This window comes from Salminus brasiliensis, chromosome 18 (assembly GCF_030463535.1).
Source record: "Salminus brasiliensis chromosome 18, fSalBra1.hap2, whole genome shotgun sequence".
NCBI classification, from domain to species: Eukaryota; Metazoa; Chordata; class Actinopteri; order Characiformes; family Bryconidae; genus Salminus; species Salminus brasiliensis.
The window spans coordinates 26,152,635-26,170,156 of NC_132895.1; the positions used below are offsets into that span (position 1 = coordinate 26,152,635).

Below are 17,522 nucleotides of genomic sequence, written 5' to 3' on the forward strand. Positions count from 1 at the left end.
GTAAGTCTGCTGCTCTTCTTGGGGCTCGTTGAGCAATTTTCACTATCGCGAGAGGATCGCTGGGACTTTCCCGTTTATGGTTTATGTGTGTGTGCATGTGTGTGTGTGCGCACGGTGGAAAAAGGGCCTATGCAAATGAGAGAAGGGCCCTGCTATATAGGCTAGGCTATGTGAGAGGGGCCACGGTGCTGCGGAGAGCAGTAGGCGGCAAGACGGCTTATCACGGCCGTGTCTCTCATTTATGATTCAGCATCCTCACGGAATGACTCACCCTTCACGATGGAAATGGAAGGTAAGCATAACCGGGGAGAGTCAGAAAGAGATAAATGACGTTTTTTTGTGTGTAAAGTATCTTTGATGATACACTTTGTAGCCTCCAGGGGAGAGGACTGGCGTCTTTACTGACTTTGCACATGTTGGTGCAAAAGGAAACTACGGCTCTAAGACTGCACAGAACACGGGTTTTGTCATTAGTCTTCCTGTCCTGATTTTTAAGAGCATATTTCTGTCATTTTTTCTTTTCATTCTTTTCTTTTCTTTTTAAAATATGTCTTTATAGATCCTAAAAGCATAAGTGGATGCTTTGTTTTGAGCCTTTTCCTTATGAAACATATTTAGGCCATTTTTTCAGCTTTTCTAACTTAGGCGGGGTAAAAGTAATTGATAATTACCGTATGTTACCTGCTGTTTTTCAGGATCTGGTAAAGTGGGTTCTTACATTAATGTATAACATGTATGAAACAAACAAAATAGGCTTGTTGCTGCTACAACTTTTCTCATCGTTGGAGAGCCGAAAAGAGATGAATGACTATCCATAACTATCCTTGATTCAAACACCTTGTGGGTTCTGGTGAAGAAGACTGAAGGTCCCACAATATACAATATGTTAGAAGTGTTTTCTCATTAATCTTCTCTCCTTTATTTACAATGCAATTTTATGTTTGTTCCATTTGTTTTGTATTGTTTTGTTGGTTAGAATATTGTCTTACAGTTTGGGTAACTTGAAGAATGTTTGAGCTTTTTTACACTCTTTCCTCAATCATATTTAAAAAAAGTTGCGGGTCTAGGCAGTGGAATAGTATAAACTGATTTTTTGACACTGATAGATAATAGAATATCTGTTTTATTACTATTTTTAAGCAGCGATTTTTAGGATCTAATAAAACATCTGTCACATACATATGTTGAGTGTATGCTTTTGTGCCGTGAGCGAGTTGAGTGGGTCTTTTTTCAGACAGAGCTGTTACGTATTGCTGCGAGTAGAACGTTTATACATGCAGGAAGTGTAAGGTTAATTTATATGCAGTTTTAAATGAGGAACAAGGAAATAAAAAGAAATTCCCAAACACATGGTGTAATTCACTAGGCAAATACTGGTAATTACATCACGCACCTTATTAATATAAATATACAAGTTTTTTAACTTGTCATTTTTTTTATGTAGAGATGCTTTAACAAATATCATTTTTATAAACCTTTTTAAAACCTTTTTTCTTCAGGGCAGAAGTACCTCCCTGTGCTGCACATCTTTAACCGCCACGGACTGAGGTCCTGGCTTTGAGAACTGAATTCCAAGGGTGTAATATTCACATTCAGCCCACGGAGTTCAGTTCTTAAGCTTGGATGCTCCAGACCGCTGCCATTTCTGCCCATCACTCTAACAGAAAATGTCTGCCAGGAAACCGTTAGGGTCATGCAGCTAATCACTAAACTGCAAGTATTGATTGAGTTGATTATGTGATATTTGTAATTTTGTTTTGTCTCTATATAAGGAACAAATAAGTATGAATTATTCATTTATCATGGAGTAAATACGGTATGTAAGTGTTCTGATGTTATTAGAGAATCATATGAATATTGTTTTATGTTGCTGTACTGTAAGACTTTAGTTTGTGAATTAGTATTTCTTAGTTTTTATAAATCTGTGGTAAGGAAGAGAACACAATTAGTACAGTGCTTTTTTGCGGTTTGTACTTTTTAGTGCAACACAAAACTTCAGCCAGGATATTTGCTTGTATTCATGTTTCATACATTTTTAGCATACACAGTATTTCTAAGTGGAGCACTAGAGCCAAAGAGACAAATCTTGTAAAACTTCCTCTAGTGTAAATGTTTCAAATAAAGAAAAAGTTTGTAAATTGTGTAAATGTGAACTGATTAGCACCATCTTATCATACATCATAGTGTGTTAGTGCAGTTTGTTCAAATAAGCTGAGTAAGTTGAGTTGGACGTATGAAACGAATGTATGAAAACGAATGAATTAAAGTAAACAAATTGACTATTTAGAACCATGTTTCTATTCTGAGTAAATATTATTTAACACAATTTAGTTCAGGAAAGAAATGTAAATTAAAAGGAAATCATGATTATTAAAAAAAAAAGAAGTTTGTTATGTAAATAAAATTATTTGTTTTTAATTTAACAAAACAAATAAAGCAATATGAAGACAGTCCGTTACCAGGTAATTCAAGCATGATTTTTTGTTGTGTTGTTTATAAGTAATTTTGAAATGTTTGTGCAAGATTAACAGTATTTGTATACAAGCAGACTAGAGTCCGATAAATTTATGCAAAGACAATCAGACTAACCAAACTAAACCAGACTATTTCAAACTAAGTACAAAATATATTATGTCAAACATCAGCATTGATTCCTAAGTATCAGCCTGCTACAATCAAAACATATTTACCCTTTGGAACTAGTTTTATTATTCAGAATCAGTGGTTCTTTCAAAATATTTAATATACTTCAATAAAACTACTGTAGATCAATAGGTTATTGTTTTTAGTACTAGACCCAATCCTTTTACAGTTTTTTGTATAGTATTTTTTTATTTTACAGTAAATCAACAAAGCTGTTGGCTGTGTTTAAATGAATTAGTATATATATATATATATATATATATATATATATATAGTATAGTATATATAGTACACTTGTTGATAAACTGATGTGAATGAGTATATAATAAAATATAAGAAGATATAAAATATATCTAATATAAAATATAAGAACAATATAAGAAATTATTCTTAAATATATTATGATCATTTTGGACCATTTTTATTGGTACATTCGACATGAAAATTTGACACAATGTACAGAAATGTGAAATTCAAATTACGCCAAAATGTAATTCTAATAAATCTAATTACAGCTAACATTTTCTAATGCTTGTTAGAAAATTAAGAGAACTAGAAAATTTCACTGAATAAATCATTGCTTTATCAGACAAGAAAAAAGCCTTGTGAGGTAGTAGTGGGGTGGTAGCCACATGTGTACATGTGTACTTTTTAGGCACATATGGTAACCACCGGTGGCTCCTGTTCCCCCCCCCCCACTGATATAACTCAGGAACAACCAATTTGCATTGCTTTACATGTAGTTACACCTTAGTAATACTTTGGGCATAACGGAAGTTGCAGAACATATGGGGTTAAAACATGTATGCAAGTTTCCAATAGGCTATAATGTGAATAAATTAATACGAATATGTAAAACAGCTGAGTAATGGAGTGGGCTCCAGATACGCTTGTAAACACAACGTCTGCACTCCACCTCCAGATGGGAAAACCATGACCTGGGCATAAAAACAAACACATGAACCAGTGAATCATTTAGCTAATTACATCACTGTTAATAATATGCTGTGCTTTTAAAACACACTAATGCAAATGTGTGACCAATGTATGATTCTTGCATTCTTTGAATGTTTCTCACCACACACCCCCACCAATTTCGGTGTGTGTGTTCAGCTCATTACATTATGGTGGCATAGAATGGAGGATGTCAGGCCATTATGCTGATCCACACCACAGAGGCACAGATGGCCCCACACCCCCCATCCCACCCCGGGCACCTGCTATTGATTCTACTGTTGCCATCAAAAAAACGTAATTACATAAGGGACTTATTATGGTACGGCAAAAAGGAAACAGACATGAGGATCCAGTAGCAGCTGCAGCCTATCCTGCAAAGCCTCCTGTTTATCTACATTTGTCCAAGTGCAAATTGACTGTTAATCTGTAGTAGAGCTGCGAATCGTATTTTGTGCTTGACTGCTGCGCTCCCTCCAGGCTAGATCTCCCACTTTATATTCTGTCATAAAGTGGAAATAGGACAAGCGTGAGTTGCTCCCCCTCAGAAATGACCTCATCCAGAATGAGGTCTGTGAGACAGAGAGGTTGAGTTGTTTTGAATGAGAATGAAAGACTGGAAACTGGAAAGCATGTTTATCAATGTGTGCAACGTGCAAAAACTAGCACCATTACAAATATAAGGAGTATTTTAAAAATAACCTTTTGCAATCAATGAGGGCCTGAATTCTGGAACCCATGCACATCACCAAATGCTGAGTTTCCTCATTTGAGTTGCTTTGCCAGGAATCTGCTGCAGCCTCATTTCGTTGTAAATCTTTCTGCCCTCAGTTTTGTCTTCAGTAAGTGAAACGCATGCTCAGTTGGTCAGTTTAAGAACACTGCATTTATTTACCTTAAGAATATCTTGGATTGCTTTCGAAGTTTGTTTTGGGTTATATCCATCTGTACTGTGAAGTGCCATCCTGCATGTTTTGCAGCATTGGTCTAAATTTCAATAGGAAGTGTAGCTCTATGCACCTTTTAAATTATCCCATTACTTCTATCAGCAGTGACCCGGTTGCATTGGCACCCATGCATGCCTGTGCCATAACAGTGACAGGTGACAGACATTTTCTTTCCTTTCCTTCTCTGTACTCAAGTTAATCTTGGTTGCATCTGCCCAGAGAACTGTGTCCCAGTAGGCTTTTCAAATACTTTTCAACAACACCTAATGTGATCTTATTGGGTTTTACATACTTTCTGGTGTTGCTGAATGTAGGAATATACCAAATTGCTTATTTTGGCCACTTCTTAAGTTTCTGCTGTCTCTTATAACTGTGTTTAAATTAACACTGTTAGTGTTAAGACTGACAGAGTTATTTAACACTGGCAAATTTGCTGTGTACCAAATGCAAATTCAGACCTTTTAACACGTGTCACATTTTAATTGTGTAAATTCAAAGTGCTGTTTTTTTTCATTATGTATTGCAGATTTCATTAGAGGGTTGTTGTAGCCAAACCAGGCTGACATTTTTTTGTTTAAATACAAATAGTCCTTTTTACAATCAACATCAAAAATGGTTTTGGTGAACTTGAATGCTTCCAGTCTTTAATTAAAAAAATAAATGCAGTGCTAAAGAATTTGGTTGCCCCTAAGCAGTGCTTCTGTACACTTCATAATTCATCCTGCTATTACTGTTGGCAGTAAGGCCAGTCACAATTATTAGATAATTGCCTAATCACAATTATTTGAGCTGTGTGCATTGGCTCAAAGCAAACAAGTAATAGAAAGCAGTAAATGCATTTATTGGGACATCATACAAAGATCTAACTTACAAGTCGGTGCTGTAACATAGAGGGCAGCACAAGGTAATTTTCCATAGTAATTTGTATGCTACGTAATTTCCACTAATGTTGCACCAATATGACTATGTAAACTGCACAGTACATAGTACAGTGCAGTGCTTATGTTTTTACTCTTATCTCCACATATGTTCAACTATAGACTTTTGAGTGTGTACGCACAATAGTGCACTACATCATTTAGTACTACATCAGTCTAGTACTAGCTACTAATGAAGACAGGTAGGTAAAAAGCCAGCTAAATAGCCAAGTTCATGACTGTGCCAGGCCTCGTTGGCAGACTCAACACTAAAACAGGTTCTGCTGAGTCAGTTTCGCTGGCAGCCTCACATGTCACCATGTTTCATGTAGCGTATTGACGTTCACTTTTATTTCCACACTCTTTCCATCACTCTGAAGTTGAACAATCTGGATAATATTCAGCAGTTATCAGCACATTGCTACAAATCTGATATGAGATCAGATCTGGGCCCCATCACTAGAGAGAAAATAGCATACACAGCTGGATCAAAAACAACTGTCCAGTGAAGTGTCCAAGCACATATGGGCCTGTGTTTATAAAGCTTGTCGAAGCAGGGTTGCTGATCAGATTCCTCTCTTATGATTTATGATGATGTTACTGACAGTGACAGATCCAAGATCAGCACTCCTACTCTGAGAGGCTTTCTGAAAACAAAACTGAGAGGACTGTTTAAAAAAAGCTTGTAATACTTACAGCGCACCCAATGTTGACATATTCTCAAATTACAGGCTGTACTTGAAATCTGCAGATTTGTTTTATTTCTAATGCGCTGAGGTATAGAGCCAAAACAACGTAAATGTATCACTGTGCAATTACTTAAAAACTGCACAAGCTGCTAGCTTAGCAAGACATGTCCTTATGAGCTGTAGCCTGCCACACATGCTCCTAAATAAAAACCAGTCTAAAAAGTGATTGTAACCAGTGTGAGCCACTGAACAAAAATCGAGGTTCATTATTAAAAAAATCCAAATGTGTTAAAATACTGCGCCCCAGTTACCCGCAGGCCTTGGTTTGCGTAGGCCTAAGCGACATTTCATTTAAATTATTCAGATTGTAGAGGTCTCAGTGCCCTCATAACCTACATATCAGCTTTGTGTCATTTGAATGAGTCAATAAGGCCGGTGTGTTTGAGATGTATGTACAGTGCTGACAATGTCGCCACACTTCTCACACAAACAAGAGCAGAGCTTATATTCGACTAGCAGGTGCGAAGAGTTACCTCGAAAACGGTCCTCCTCGTACCCGCGGCCGCCTTTTGCGCTTCCCAACAGCGGCGTCTGACTCCTTAACGAATCGGTTCTTTTGAACTCGTCCAAATGAGTCAAGCGCTTCGCAATGTTTACGTTCTAGATGCAGGTCTGAAAATAAGGTTGGAAGGAAACAGCTGTAACAAGCAGTAATAACATTCAAACAGCAACCTTTAACAATTTAACATAATACAAATACACTGTGTGTGGTGACAAAAACATCACACTGTAACATCAAGAACCTATTTGATTTCGCTTACATGCTCTTTACTCGGTTGCGGCTCCTCTTTCTGTACCTCATTCCGAGTCTGACTCCATTTATCAGCAGCCTAGAAGTAGCTAATGTTGCCGAAATCAGACTGACTCGCTGAATCTAAACTTGTTGTATATGGAGATGAGAACAAATTGGACTTGACTTCACATATTTGGACGCTTGGGAAGAATCGGTTCAGTAAACTGGGTCGAATGTCCGTCCCATTTAAAGTAACGACTTGAAAAGAATCGGTTCGGTGGACTGAATCGATCTCCCTATCACTGAACGGAACGTCATCAAAAGAATCGGTTCCGCAAACTGAATCAAATTTTCCATCACTGTTTACCGCCCCCCACCCCCCCTCGCGCTTCCCCCCCTCCCCCCCCCCCATCGACCTTAAGCCCCTCCCACCAGACTTCTGCAACACGACCACAGCTTCGTCCTGCTGCTGGAGCGGAGGGCAGAAAGCATGGTGAAGCACACCGACGTGACGCGACCGTTGCCTGCATCCCTCGGTCGAGAAAGCCCCGAGCGGAGGGTCCGTGTTACTGGCGTGAGCCGAGGCTAAGCGGGGATGCCGCCCTTCTAACGGACACCAGACCCCGCCGCCGCCACCGCCGCCGCCGCCGCCGCCGCCGCTGCCGCTCACTTCTCCTCTCACACGGCTCGGTCCGGAGAGAGCGCCACCGCGGACCCCAGAGTGATGCGCAGACGGTGAAGAAAGATGAAATGCTTCTCCCGGTACCTGCCTTACATCTTCAGACCTCCGAGTACCATCCTCTCCTCGAGTTGTCACACGGAAGGTAAGCCCTGAACGACCTGGCTGCTCCACGGGTATGTGCGTAGCTAGCTATAGGTGTGTTTCTGTGGGAGAAGTGTTTGTTGACACAAAAGCACCTCACTTTGGGGTGACAGTGAGTCGCGCAACAAGGTTTCTCTGAAAGACCACCCAAAGCACGTCTTTACCGGCACCTAATGCCGTTACACCGACATCTGAAACTCCAGCATCATGTCGGGGCCACACAAGATGTAAGAGTGTGTTTTTCGTCTCCTCCCTACATTATTAATGTCCCATCTTCTGGTATTGAGCGGGGTGAGGAGTCCTGCTCTCTGAGCCGGGGACTTCTCTGAAAACACATGTGTAGAAGCTGTTTGCTGGGTCTGAGTAGGATGTTCCACCTCTAATGGACTTTTAACATAATTCACAGTCCACAGCCTCTCTGACTTCCACTCACACCCAGCTATTTCTGTTGTGGCATATCGGTATTTCAATGGTAAATCGCACATCGGAGGGGTAAGAGTGAATCTGGCTCAGTCTAACCCTGAACAGCACACACTCACACTGTGACACTGTGGTAGCGTGCGTGTCCTCCTGGATAGTTGGATAGTACAGTGAGCAGTCTGAGCATGATTGTGTATAAGGTGCCATAGAGTAGTTCTCTGAAGTCTGCATAGAAGGTGTTTAACGAACAATGCCCAGATGTGGTTTTACATGCCCAATTACCAGCCAATGACTTTGCCCTATAACGAAAGAAGCTGATTATGCTTGTACCCTGGGATCATGCTCTGATTGGCTGGTTTACAGTGAGGCACTGCTATGGATTGTGCATTATCAGCGCAGCTATAACGTGAACATACTTTTCGTAAGCATACTTTGATTTGAGCAACGTAACAATAACCCCTAATTTTTTTTTTCAAATTTCTTTATGCCAGCTGGATGATATTGCTGTCCGTGTGGTTAGTCCTGCTAGCTATCTGGCCTTGTCTAGAAAGTTAGCTAGGGTTAGCTTTTCTGGCAGTCACAAGGCCTTGGTTTGTGTAGCGACCTGCTGTCTCTTTTTTCAGATAGCTCGTATGGTGGTGATATGCATACTCACCAGTGTGTGTGATAAACATTGTGGGAAAGAACGTCTCTGGTTTGTGTACATTTTGGGGATTTAGGGTCTCAAAATTGGCACATATTTTGCGTAAGCGGGCACAACAGTGGTTCACTCTATGTCAGGTAACTCTTGCCAAGGTAAATACAGTCTTCCATTCTGTGGTGACTTTAAATGAAATACTTCCATTACGATTTCAGTCCAGCTTTTTATGCAGTTTGTAATGATGAAATATCAGATTGTTATTGTCTGAAACTTGGTATTGGAAAAGAAGAGCTGGTATCAGGCCATCTCTTGCTGTGGAAAATAAACTACTGCCTGCTTTAATGCAGGTATCCCTGGGTGTTATTTCAAGTCAGAGAGGATGTCGGACTGGGTTTAAAGACAGGGCAAGGACTGTGCAATACATTTCAGGGACACCTAGGGCACGGTTTAATGTACAGGCCTAGATTAGGTGCTTCTGACCATATAGAAAAAGCAAAGACCTTGGCCAACATGAAGTACTGTATATGTATGTATGGAACTTTTTAACTTTCAGTGTAAGTTATGGTAAATAGCTTTTGTTCCAAGTCATATTGGTCCATTTCAATTGGATTGTTCTTCATAAATTATATATTTTTGACAGCGATGAAATGCTTTGTGCAGTGAGCCAGATATGTACAGGGTAAAATATGGAGTACTGGACTTCTGTATACAGTGGGTTTATGGTTACGTAACTTACAGAGACCAAAAAGGAGCAAGGTGTAGTTTTGAAAAGCTGTTGTGTTAAGTGTCCACTGGAGACATCTGTATGCAATGAACTGACAGTAGCGAAGACTTGACAGCTTGACAAGGATTTACAGCAAGATCTGATTGACATGTTCCCTCACGCATTTTCTTGCTTTTCCTGCCTCTCTGTCTCTCAGCTTGGATGCACCTGTAAAGTCATTGTGGTGTATTCAGTCCAATGTTGACATGCTCTGATTACATAAGCTCACATATAAGGCAGTTTCCACAGCCAGCCTGCATTTTTACAGAAACATAAATTGACATCTTTCAATGAAATTGTAATAGATGTAATTTGCAGTAATAAATCTACATTTACATCTGAAAAGTAATTAAGCCTGGCTGAAGCATCAGCTGTGACTCTGAGTCTGTGACCTGTCCTTGTCTACTGAGGTGACCTGTGTATGTCTAAGCTTAGATGTTGAACAGAAAAACAGGGCAGATGTCAGTAGCAAAAGAATTTGCTGGGCTCCCCCTAGTGTATTGGGGAGTAAGTTAATGTTATTATAGTAAAGGGTTAGTTGACAGGACCACTTTACTCAGAATGGAATGCCATGGTGTCCCTCTGTAAGCATGATTGGTGGGTTTTATTGTTGTGCACTTAAGGGTTTATGGGTTCAGCTGTGCAGTCACCTTGTTTGCTAAATGCACAGTGTATGTGTGCAGAAGGACACAATCCTAAAACAAACTGCTCTTTGAAGCACTCTGAGAATAGTCTAATTCGCAGCAAGCCAGTTAGTATAATATTCCTGTTCATATTAGAGTCCACATGTAAAGCATTGGAGATCTTCTCTCCAAATCTGAAACTCCCCATTCAGCTTATCAAGTACTGCAAAAAGTAGTAATTAGATAGATCAGGCTTTAATTAAGACTGGTTCTGGATCTCCAGACGCAAGATTGGTGGCCACTGTACTAATGTACTGAGATAAGCCTAGGATTTCTAGGGATAGGGTTAAACATGGTGTCATGTTGCAATAACTCTTCTCTGTAAAAGGGTGAATATTTGCACCTATTCCACTAGGACTCACACACGACTGGAGTAAAGTGTTAACATGACAGATAGCTTCAGCTTCAGATTGTTATTTTCTGACAATATTAATTGTACACTCTGATTTTAATGCAGCACACTGTCATGACTTGATTTGCCATGAAGCTAAAGGAGGAGCCTGACAGTGTCTGTTTGTTTGAGTAAGCTAGAGAAGTAGCAGCCAGTAGCTGGTGTGTATATACTGCTATTTGTGTATACATAGGATTTTCTGTATTGATTGTGAAGGGGAAGGATTCTCTGTTTGAAATATCTAGAATATGTTTTTGTCAAGAACATTTTAATTAGATGTTGATATAAAGATGGCTTTAATTTGGAAACAATCTTTACAGAACATGCACATTAATTTCATGTCTAGTAGTTACAGAGTAATTCAAAGTAGTTACTGATTCAAGTACTAGCACTTGAAATATAGATGGGTTACATCATATGAAATAGGTTGGAAACCTAGCTACCCCTTCCTCTTTTCCAGTCTGCACTGGTTGAGTGCTAAGGATAGTAATGGACACAGATACCCCTCTAGATCCTCACATCAATAATATCTGAGTCTTTGCCAAGAAAAGGCTTTTGCCAGCCAGCCGGCTCCAATATCCCACCTCTAAACCTCACATGGCCCATGTATTAAACATGTAATACAATGGAACACTCCCAGCCAAGTGTCTTCATCTTGCACACTTCCTCATCCTCTGATTATGTGCTTTTTTATGTGCTTCTTATTTTTTTCTTTTTTCTCGCAAACAGCAGAATAGCCAAGCCCTTTTATTTCATGGTCCCACCAGAACAATAAACAATTTGGTGGTTGTTTCTCAGAGCTGCCTGTTTCGGATACTTGTTTTACTGGGTTCCTGTGGTGCTGTTGCTCTCTCCACCTCTGTCTGCTGCCCAAGAATGATCGATCAACTCTTAAAATGCTTGGGTCGCCCTCCCTGCTTTACTTTTGTTTTGACGCCAGTTTGGAGTCTGGGAGTTTGCCTTTATGAACCGTCGAGCCTGGGGAGATCAGGGTGGCGTGGCTTTCCCCGAGAACGGGAGTGGCTGCAAGAGAATAATAGAGATATGAAAGCAATGCAATCACACTGGTGTCAGACATTGATCTCGATGCCAGAGGGATTGTATGGGAAGGGAGAGAGAGAGAGAGAGAGAGAAGGGCAGGGGAGGAGATAGGGCTTGCTTTTTGATGGGTTCAGGTGGATAAGCTTGTATAGGGCAGCATGATAAAAGAAGCAGGCTGTCCATCATAGAACCCCATGGGTGCAGTGGGAAACACAGAAACGAAGACAAGGTTGAGGTAATAAAAAAGATACGGATGTGCCATAGAGTTCAAGAGACAAAAGATAATGTAGCCTAAATGTACAAGTTTATAACATGGTTGTATTGTCCTAATATTAGATTGTACTAAACAGGTGTTGTGGCTGCAGATGCTTATCAGAGATGCATAAAGCCATTTATAACCCTGTTTAAATTGTTTTCTCTGATTCTTCCTGTTAGAAGTCTTTACAACATACACAATATCTGTCTGGTCTAATGATGTGGGCATGCATTTGTGGTCACTGAAGTCCTGGCATCATTTCGGGAACTGAACAAACAAAACAAAGAAGACTGGTGTGCGTGGCTTAACTCTTTCGTGACTGCTCCCGAAGGTCATGTGTTCGTTAGCTTATAGTGTTTAATGGTAAAGGAGTGCGGTGAGGTGAGGGAGATTGGGTTAATGAAAAAGGATAGGGCAGGTTGTGTTTTTCCTCCGGATGCTCTTGAACTGTGTCAGCAACAAAGGGAGCTTGGTGCTAAGAATGGATTGAACAGCCAAAGGTAAAAGAGAGCGATGCAAAGAGATAAAGGAACAAAAGAGATGAAAAGTCTCACAAAGTGGATATGTTGGGACTTGCTGACTTTTGTATTATTTATTTATTTTGTTCCTATTTGATCTGTCATTTAAGTAATTACATTCCTATTTTAATGGTTTATTCTTATTTGATATATTTATTGTAACGTTGAGGTTACAGATCAGATGCTTACACATAAAAGGTGAGCAGGGATTTTTATACAGGATGAAGCCAAAACAGCAGAACAATGCGAGGTCAGAATCGCAACATCATGAGCAAGGCAGAGGGAAAAAAAAAGAATACAATCAAATAGGTCGGCAAAAGGCAGTCAGACAAAAGGGCAAATCCAAAAAGAGGTAGTCGGGCAAAAAGCACAGAAGAAAACACAAGGCAATACAACAATACTTTGCACAGGAGTGCAGTACAGACAGGCGTAAATACTCAAAGCTTGATGAGACAGGTGCAAACAGTCAATACTGCCTCTTATTGGTTAAGGCTGTTTGCATGAGCGGTGGCTTAAAGTCCGGAGTATCCTGATAAATGGAGTTAGTTTTGCAAACAAAAACACTGCCTTTAACCAGACCTAAAACTAGTCTCTTATTTTTTCTAAATAAATCTAAATTCCAAGTCATCCAAATACAGCAAAAAATTGCTCCATTTCTCCTGTTCTTCTACCCTGCAATCTCATTTCATTTCTTTTTTTTTCATGCATCTTCCGTTGCCTCGAGTGCACAAGTTATTTTCGCAGAGCGTTCTGGAGCATTACAGCCAATAAAACACAGATGCTCTTCTTGTGTGTGTGGGAATTCTGGGCCTGCGTCATGTGAATGTGCGTTGATCAGAGAACCTCTCCGGCTGAGCTGTTGTTTGACAGCCTCTCCACGGCTCGCTGTGCCGAGGCAAAAAAGTCTCGTCTGGGAAACTTATGCAGACATGGCAGTGCTCCTGGAAATGGCTTACGACACGCACACTTGTTGTCAGTCAAATCCCTTAGCTCTTGTGTCATTAAGTCACAGTTCCTAAGAAACCTCTCTTTGCGAGTTGCTTATACAAGACCCTTACTATACAGTTCATGAAACCAAGCTAAGACACTACACTGCCTCGTTCGATGATACAAAAATAGCCTGGTCACGTTGCATGTTGTCAGCTGATCAATGGATGAACTTAGATTACATTGTATTCACGTGGCTCTGGGCTTTAATTAGACGAAGGTCAGTAGTGATTTGATTGGATTTTGTCCACTGGTTCTCAAACAACTGATGAAACCATGGAGTTCACTGATATTGATTTTTTTTTAAATGAAACGTGATACATTATTGCGAATAGATGCAGGAGGCCTGGTAAACAACCATTTGGTGCAATGATTTCATGTTCTCAGGGCTGCTGCTGATATCCAGCACCTCCACTATAGCATCATACTCAGGTGCTTGGTTTGCATGGAAGGATCTTAGTGCCTTTTTTTATATTCACTGCTAAAATTACCACTGCTTGTATGCTGAGTTTAATGAAAGTACATCTAATTGAGTATACAGTTATAAACATAATTGCTCGACAAAGCCTGATTTTTGCCTAGAAAGCACAGAATTACTAACTCTGTCACCATTCCATTTTAATATTTTAAGAATGGTTCCCATAGTTTGATTCAGACCATGTCCTTTGTGTGTCCTTGTCTTGTCTGAGGGATGCAGTTGTAGATTAAAGAATGTTTGCCCTAGACTGAAATAGATTGGTTGTATACGTAAGGTCTCAGGGGAGTAGTTGTAGAAAATAGCCAGGGCTGGCATCTGTGGACCACGGCCCTCTGGGAGTTCTGCCTGCCCAAGCAGGGAAACTCACCCCCTTCAGCTGAGCCCACCAATACATAACCCTAATTGGCTCTGATATTAAGAAACTTATATGGAGTTATGTAAATCAACTAGGGCCGTGCCATTGTTGATCTACAGCAAGAACATAATGGACCATGGTTGGAAATCCCTATTGATTCATTAGACTTCTTTGTGTCTGGGAAATTAACAAATTAATGAAATAACTTGTTCTGCATATGTCTGTTGGTGAGATTCAGAGTGTGTAAGTGAACAAACACACAGACATTTCTGTCATTTTTGCATCTTTGTAGGCTAAATCTAGGATAGCATATAGGAATATATTACATGGACAATGCACAATATATGCATGCACAAATGCATGTATATATACAATCACAAATTGCATGTATATAAAAACACAAACACTACACTAAACATGACGTACATAAGAGTGCAGATTTTTTTAACAGCCAGCTCAGCAGATGACCTACAAGTTCCTCAGATAACAGAGTAAAATATTTACTGAATGGCTCACTAAAACTATAACATACAAAGTAGGGGTGTCAAAAATATCACAGATTGACAATATTATGCCATTAAACAACATGAATGACACAATAAAATAGGTTCTAATTGAAGTAGGTAGGGGCATGGCACAAAGTCTACACTTGGACGTTTTGGTCTTGGGCAACATGGGCATTAAATTGTTTTAATGTTATTCCTTTCTTCCTAACTTTTTAAAATGTCATCAGTGGCATTGAACTGTGGGGTACACATTGGGGTTGGTGATATGGACAGAATATTATGTCAAAATACCTAAATACATTTTCGCAATACACAGCATGTAACACAAGATTTTGATACACATACAAAATATGCTAATAGTGCCAGATTTGAACAACTTTGTCCTTAATTACAGACTAATTATGCTCTCTGTAATGAAACATGCAGGTGGTCACCTGATTCAGCAAACTGTGCAGGAGTCAGGCCCCCGTTGCCCGCCCATGATCTAATAGAAAGCCATTTATATTTTATGTTTTATGTGCATTTTGCACTTTTTGGCATAATTCGATAATCTGACTGTTGTCCTTTACATTTTGTGATGATTTCATAATAAATGGTGGGGCTGTAACAGAAAATTATGAATGAAAAATATAATTTTCCACTCTGCACTGACACACCAGAGTGATGTCACTTCAAATGTGTGGCCATGCTTGATGTATTGCCATTGTCATATAAATAGACAGATCACTTTTTGTGTTGCTTTGCTTTGTTCTGATACTCACTGTACTTGGCTGAGTGATGGACTCTCAAGTGCGTGTCAGATTAGTGGTCTTAAAAGTCTTGCCGCTTTGCCACCAGCAGCCGGAGTCAGAGAAAGCACAGTTGGCCGTGTTTTCTCCGGGTTGGTAGATGGCACTCTCTGTCCTCATCACTCTTAAACGGTGTTGGCTGGCAGAACACACTGGCAGAAAAGAGGGGATGGCTGGCTTTCCATGTATCAGAATAGCATGTTAGGTCCTTACCTGGTGGCGAAAGGATTGCTTGTGCTAGGGGGAGTTACAGTAATTAATTGGCAGTACTGTTTACCATTTACTATTTACTATTGGAATGCGCAGAAAAATCCATTAAAGGGTTTTTGCAGTCGTGTGCGACGGCATCTCCATCTGGCTTTTAAACAAGGAACTTCAGGGTCCTGTGCTAAACCGTGGGGGGCTGATCCCTTCCGTATCAGTTTAACAGTATTAGGCTATAGTGTGACAGTGACAATATGCAAAGACACACACAAAATTAATTCTGTAATGTGATAATGATAGTGTTATATCTAACTAGAAGTCTAGGCCTTATGTCTAATGTCAGTCACCAGCACTTCAGTGTGTGCTTCATAATGCTTAGTGACCTGATGAGAACAATATAAACTACAATTACCAGGCCTGGAAAAAGTCATTAATGAATGTCTATGACAAGCACAGCCTTAGGCTCCAGCAGGAATGGGCTAGCTAAGCTGTTTAATAAAGAATGGCATTCCCCTCAGATGATGGAGCAGACACATTTAGGATCCCACTACGAGAGCCTACCCTTTATTATTTTATAAAGCTGTTTGAGTCTGTTGCGGCTTTGATGGAATTGAAGACAGGGGCACAGTCACTTGTGCTTTGTACTCAGCCAGAGATGTGATGCAAGTATTCATGGGGGCTGGGGGCAAAGACTTAAAAAATATGATTCATAAGTGAAAGATATGTATGTTTATTTTTGTCTTCCCTGTTGCTCCAAGATGTAGTCTCAACAAACAGAGAGGTGGAAGAGAGAGAGAAAGAGAGAGAGAGAGTTTGCTGGATTATGACTCACTGCTGTAACAGTATTTCATTTGGCAGCTGCAGATAACAGGCATCCTAGTGATTAACAGGAAGCTCTCATTTTCTTTGCTTGCGGGAGTTGCTGTCCCCAGGAACTGTTTCAGAGGGTAAGCGACCCAGGCAACCGTACACAAGACAAACACCTAGAGAATGAAAATGACCATGCGGGGGAATTTTTCAGAAATTTCTGTATTGTATGTATAGATTATTTTCAGACAAATGGGAGCAGACAAATGGTGACTTCTTTATCTTGAAACAATGGGGTCTATCAACTTCACACCAGCCGGACCTGGGGGGCTCAGAAAACCAGCATTATCAGCACATGGACATATGGAAACAAGCACACATTAGCATATGGACATCAAAGACCAGCTGATTCAAAGTGTGAATGTCGCTTAATGCACAAATGCATATTTGTGGTGTATAAAAAGTGTAACTGATGCTGTATGGCAAGGTTTTTGTCAGACGCAGTTCTGAAGTCTTCCGCCAGCGTTACGGTTACTGCAGGAGAAAAGTGTATTTTTCCACATTCATAAGGCTGACTGATCGAGTTGATTCTTTAAGTGTGAAGAAGCAAATACGACTACCACAACCACTATAAAAGCCAGCCACTGTTTAATGTGCAATTACTGTTCTAAAGCACAGGTCTTTGAAATTGCTTAGAAAAGTGTGATTGAGACAATATACTGCTAATTGTAAGAAGAATTTTAGGTGGAGGAACATGCCTCTAGCTCATTGTACATAAGACTTTTTAACAGGCATACTCTGTATACATCTAAATGCAGTCCATTGACTTCGTAACAGTTCCTTAATCACTTCAGAGTTATTTAAGAGTCTTGCCTTCCAGCTCAAAGCAGAAGCCACCTGAACTACAGCACAACAGTTC

General features: G+C 40.0%; 1 protein-coding gene and 1 long non-coding RNA gene across 3 annotated transcripts in view; one reads left to right on the forward strand and one right to left on the reverse strand.

The window, feature by feature from the left end:
• Window positions 1-3,131: 3,131 nt before the first annotated feature.
• On the reverse strand, window positions 3,132-7,214 carry LOC140539689 (uncharacterized). The gene is made up of 3 exons (XR_011977842.1): window positions 6,972-7,214; window positions 6,684-6,822; window positions 3,132-3,581 (listed from the first exon to the last, which is right to left on the reverse strand). It is a non-coding gene; the product is annotated as an uncharacterized lncRNA (long non-coding RNA).
• Window positions 7,215-7,384: 170 nt separating this feature from the next.
• The window catches only part of ppp2r2bb (protein phosphatase 2, regulatory subunit B, beta b), a 66,045-nt gene continuing 55,907 nt past the window's right edge, over window positions 7,385-17,522 (forward strand). For both annotated transcript variants that reach the window (XR_011977817.1, XM_072661805.1), the window contains exon 1: window positions 7,385-7,767. Coding sequence is in view for 1 of the 2 variants with exons in the window: in XM_072661805.1 (XP_072517906.1) it covers window positions 7,689-7,767 (79 nt within the window). In the remaining variant the exon portion in view is untranslated. The remainder of the gene's footprint in view (window positions 7,768-17,522) is intronic.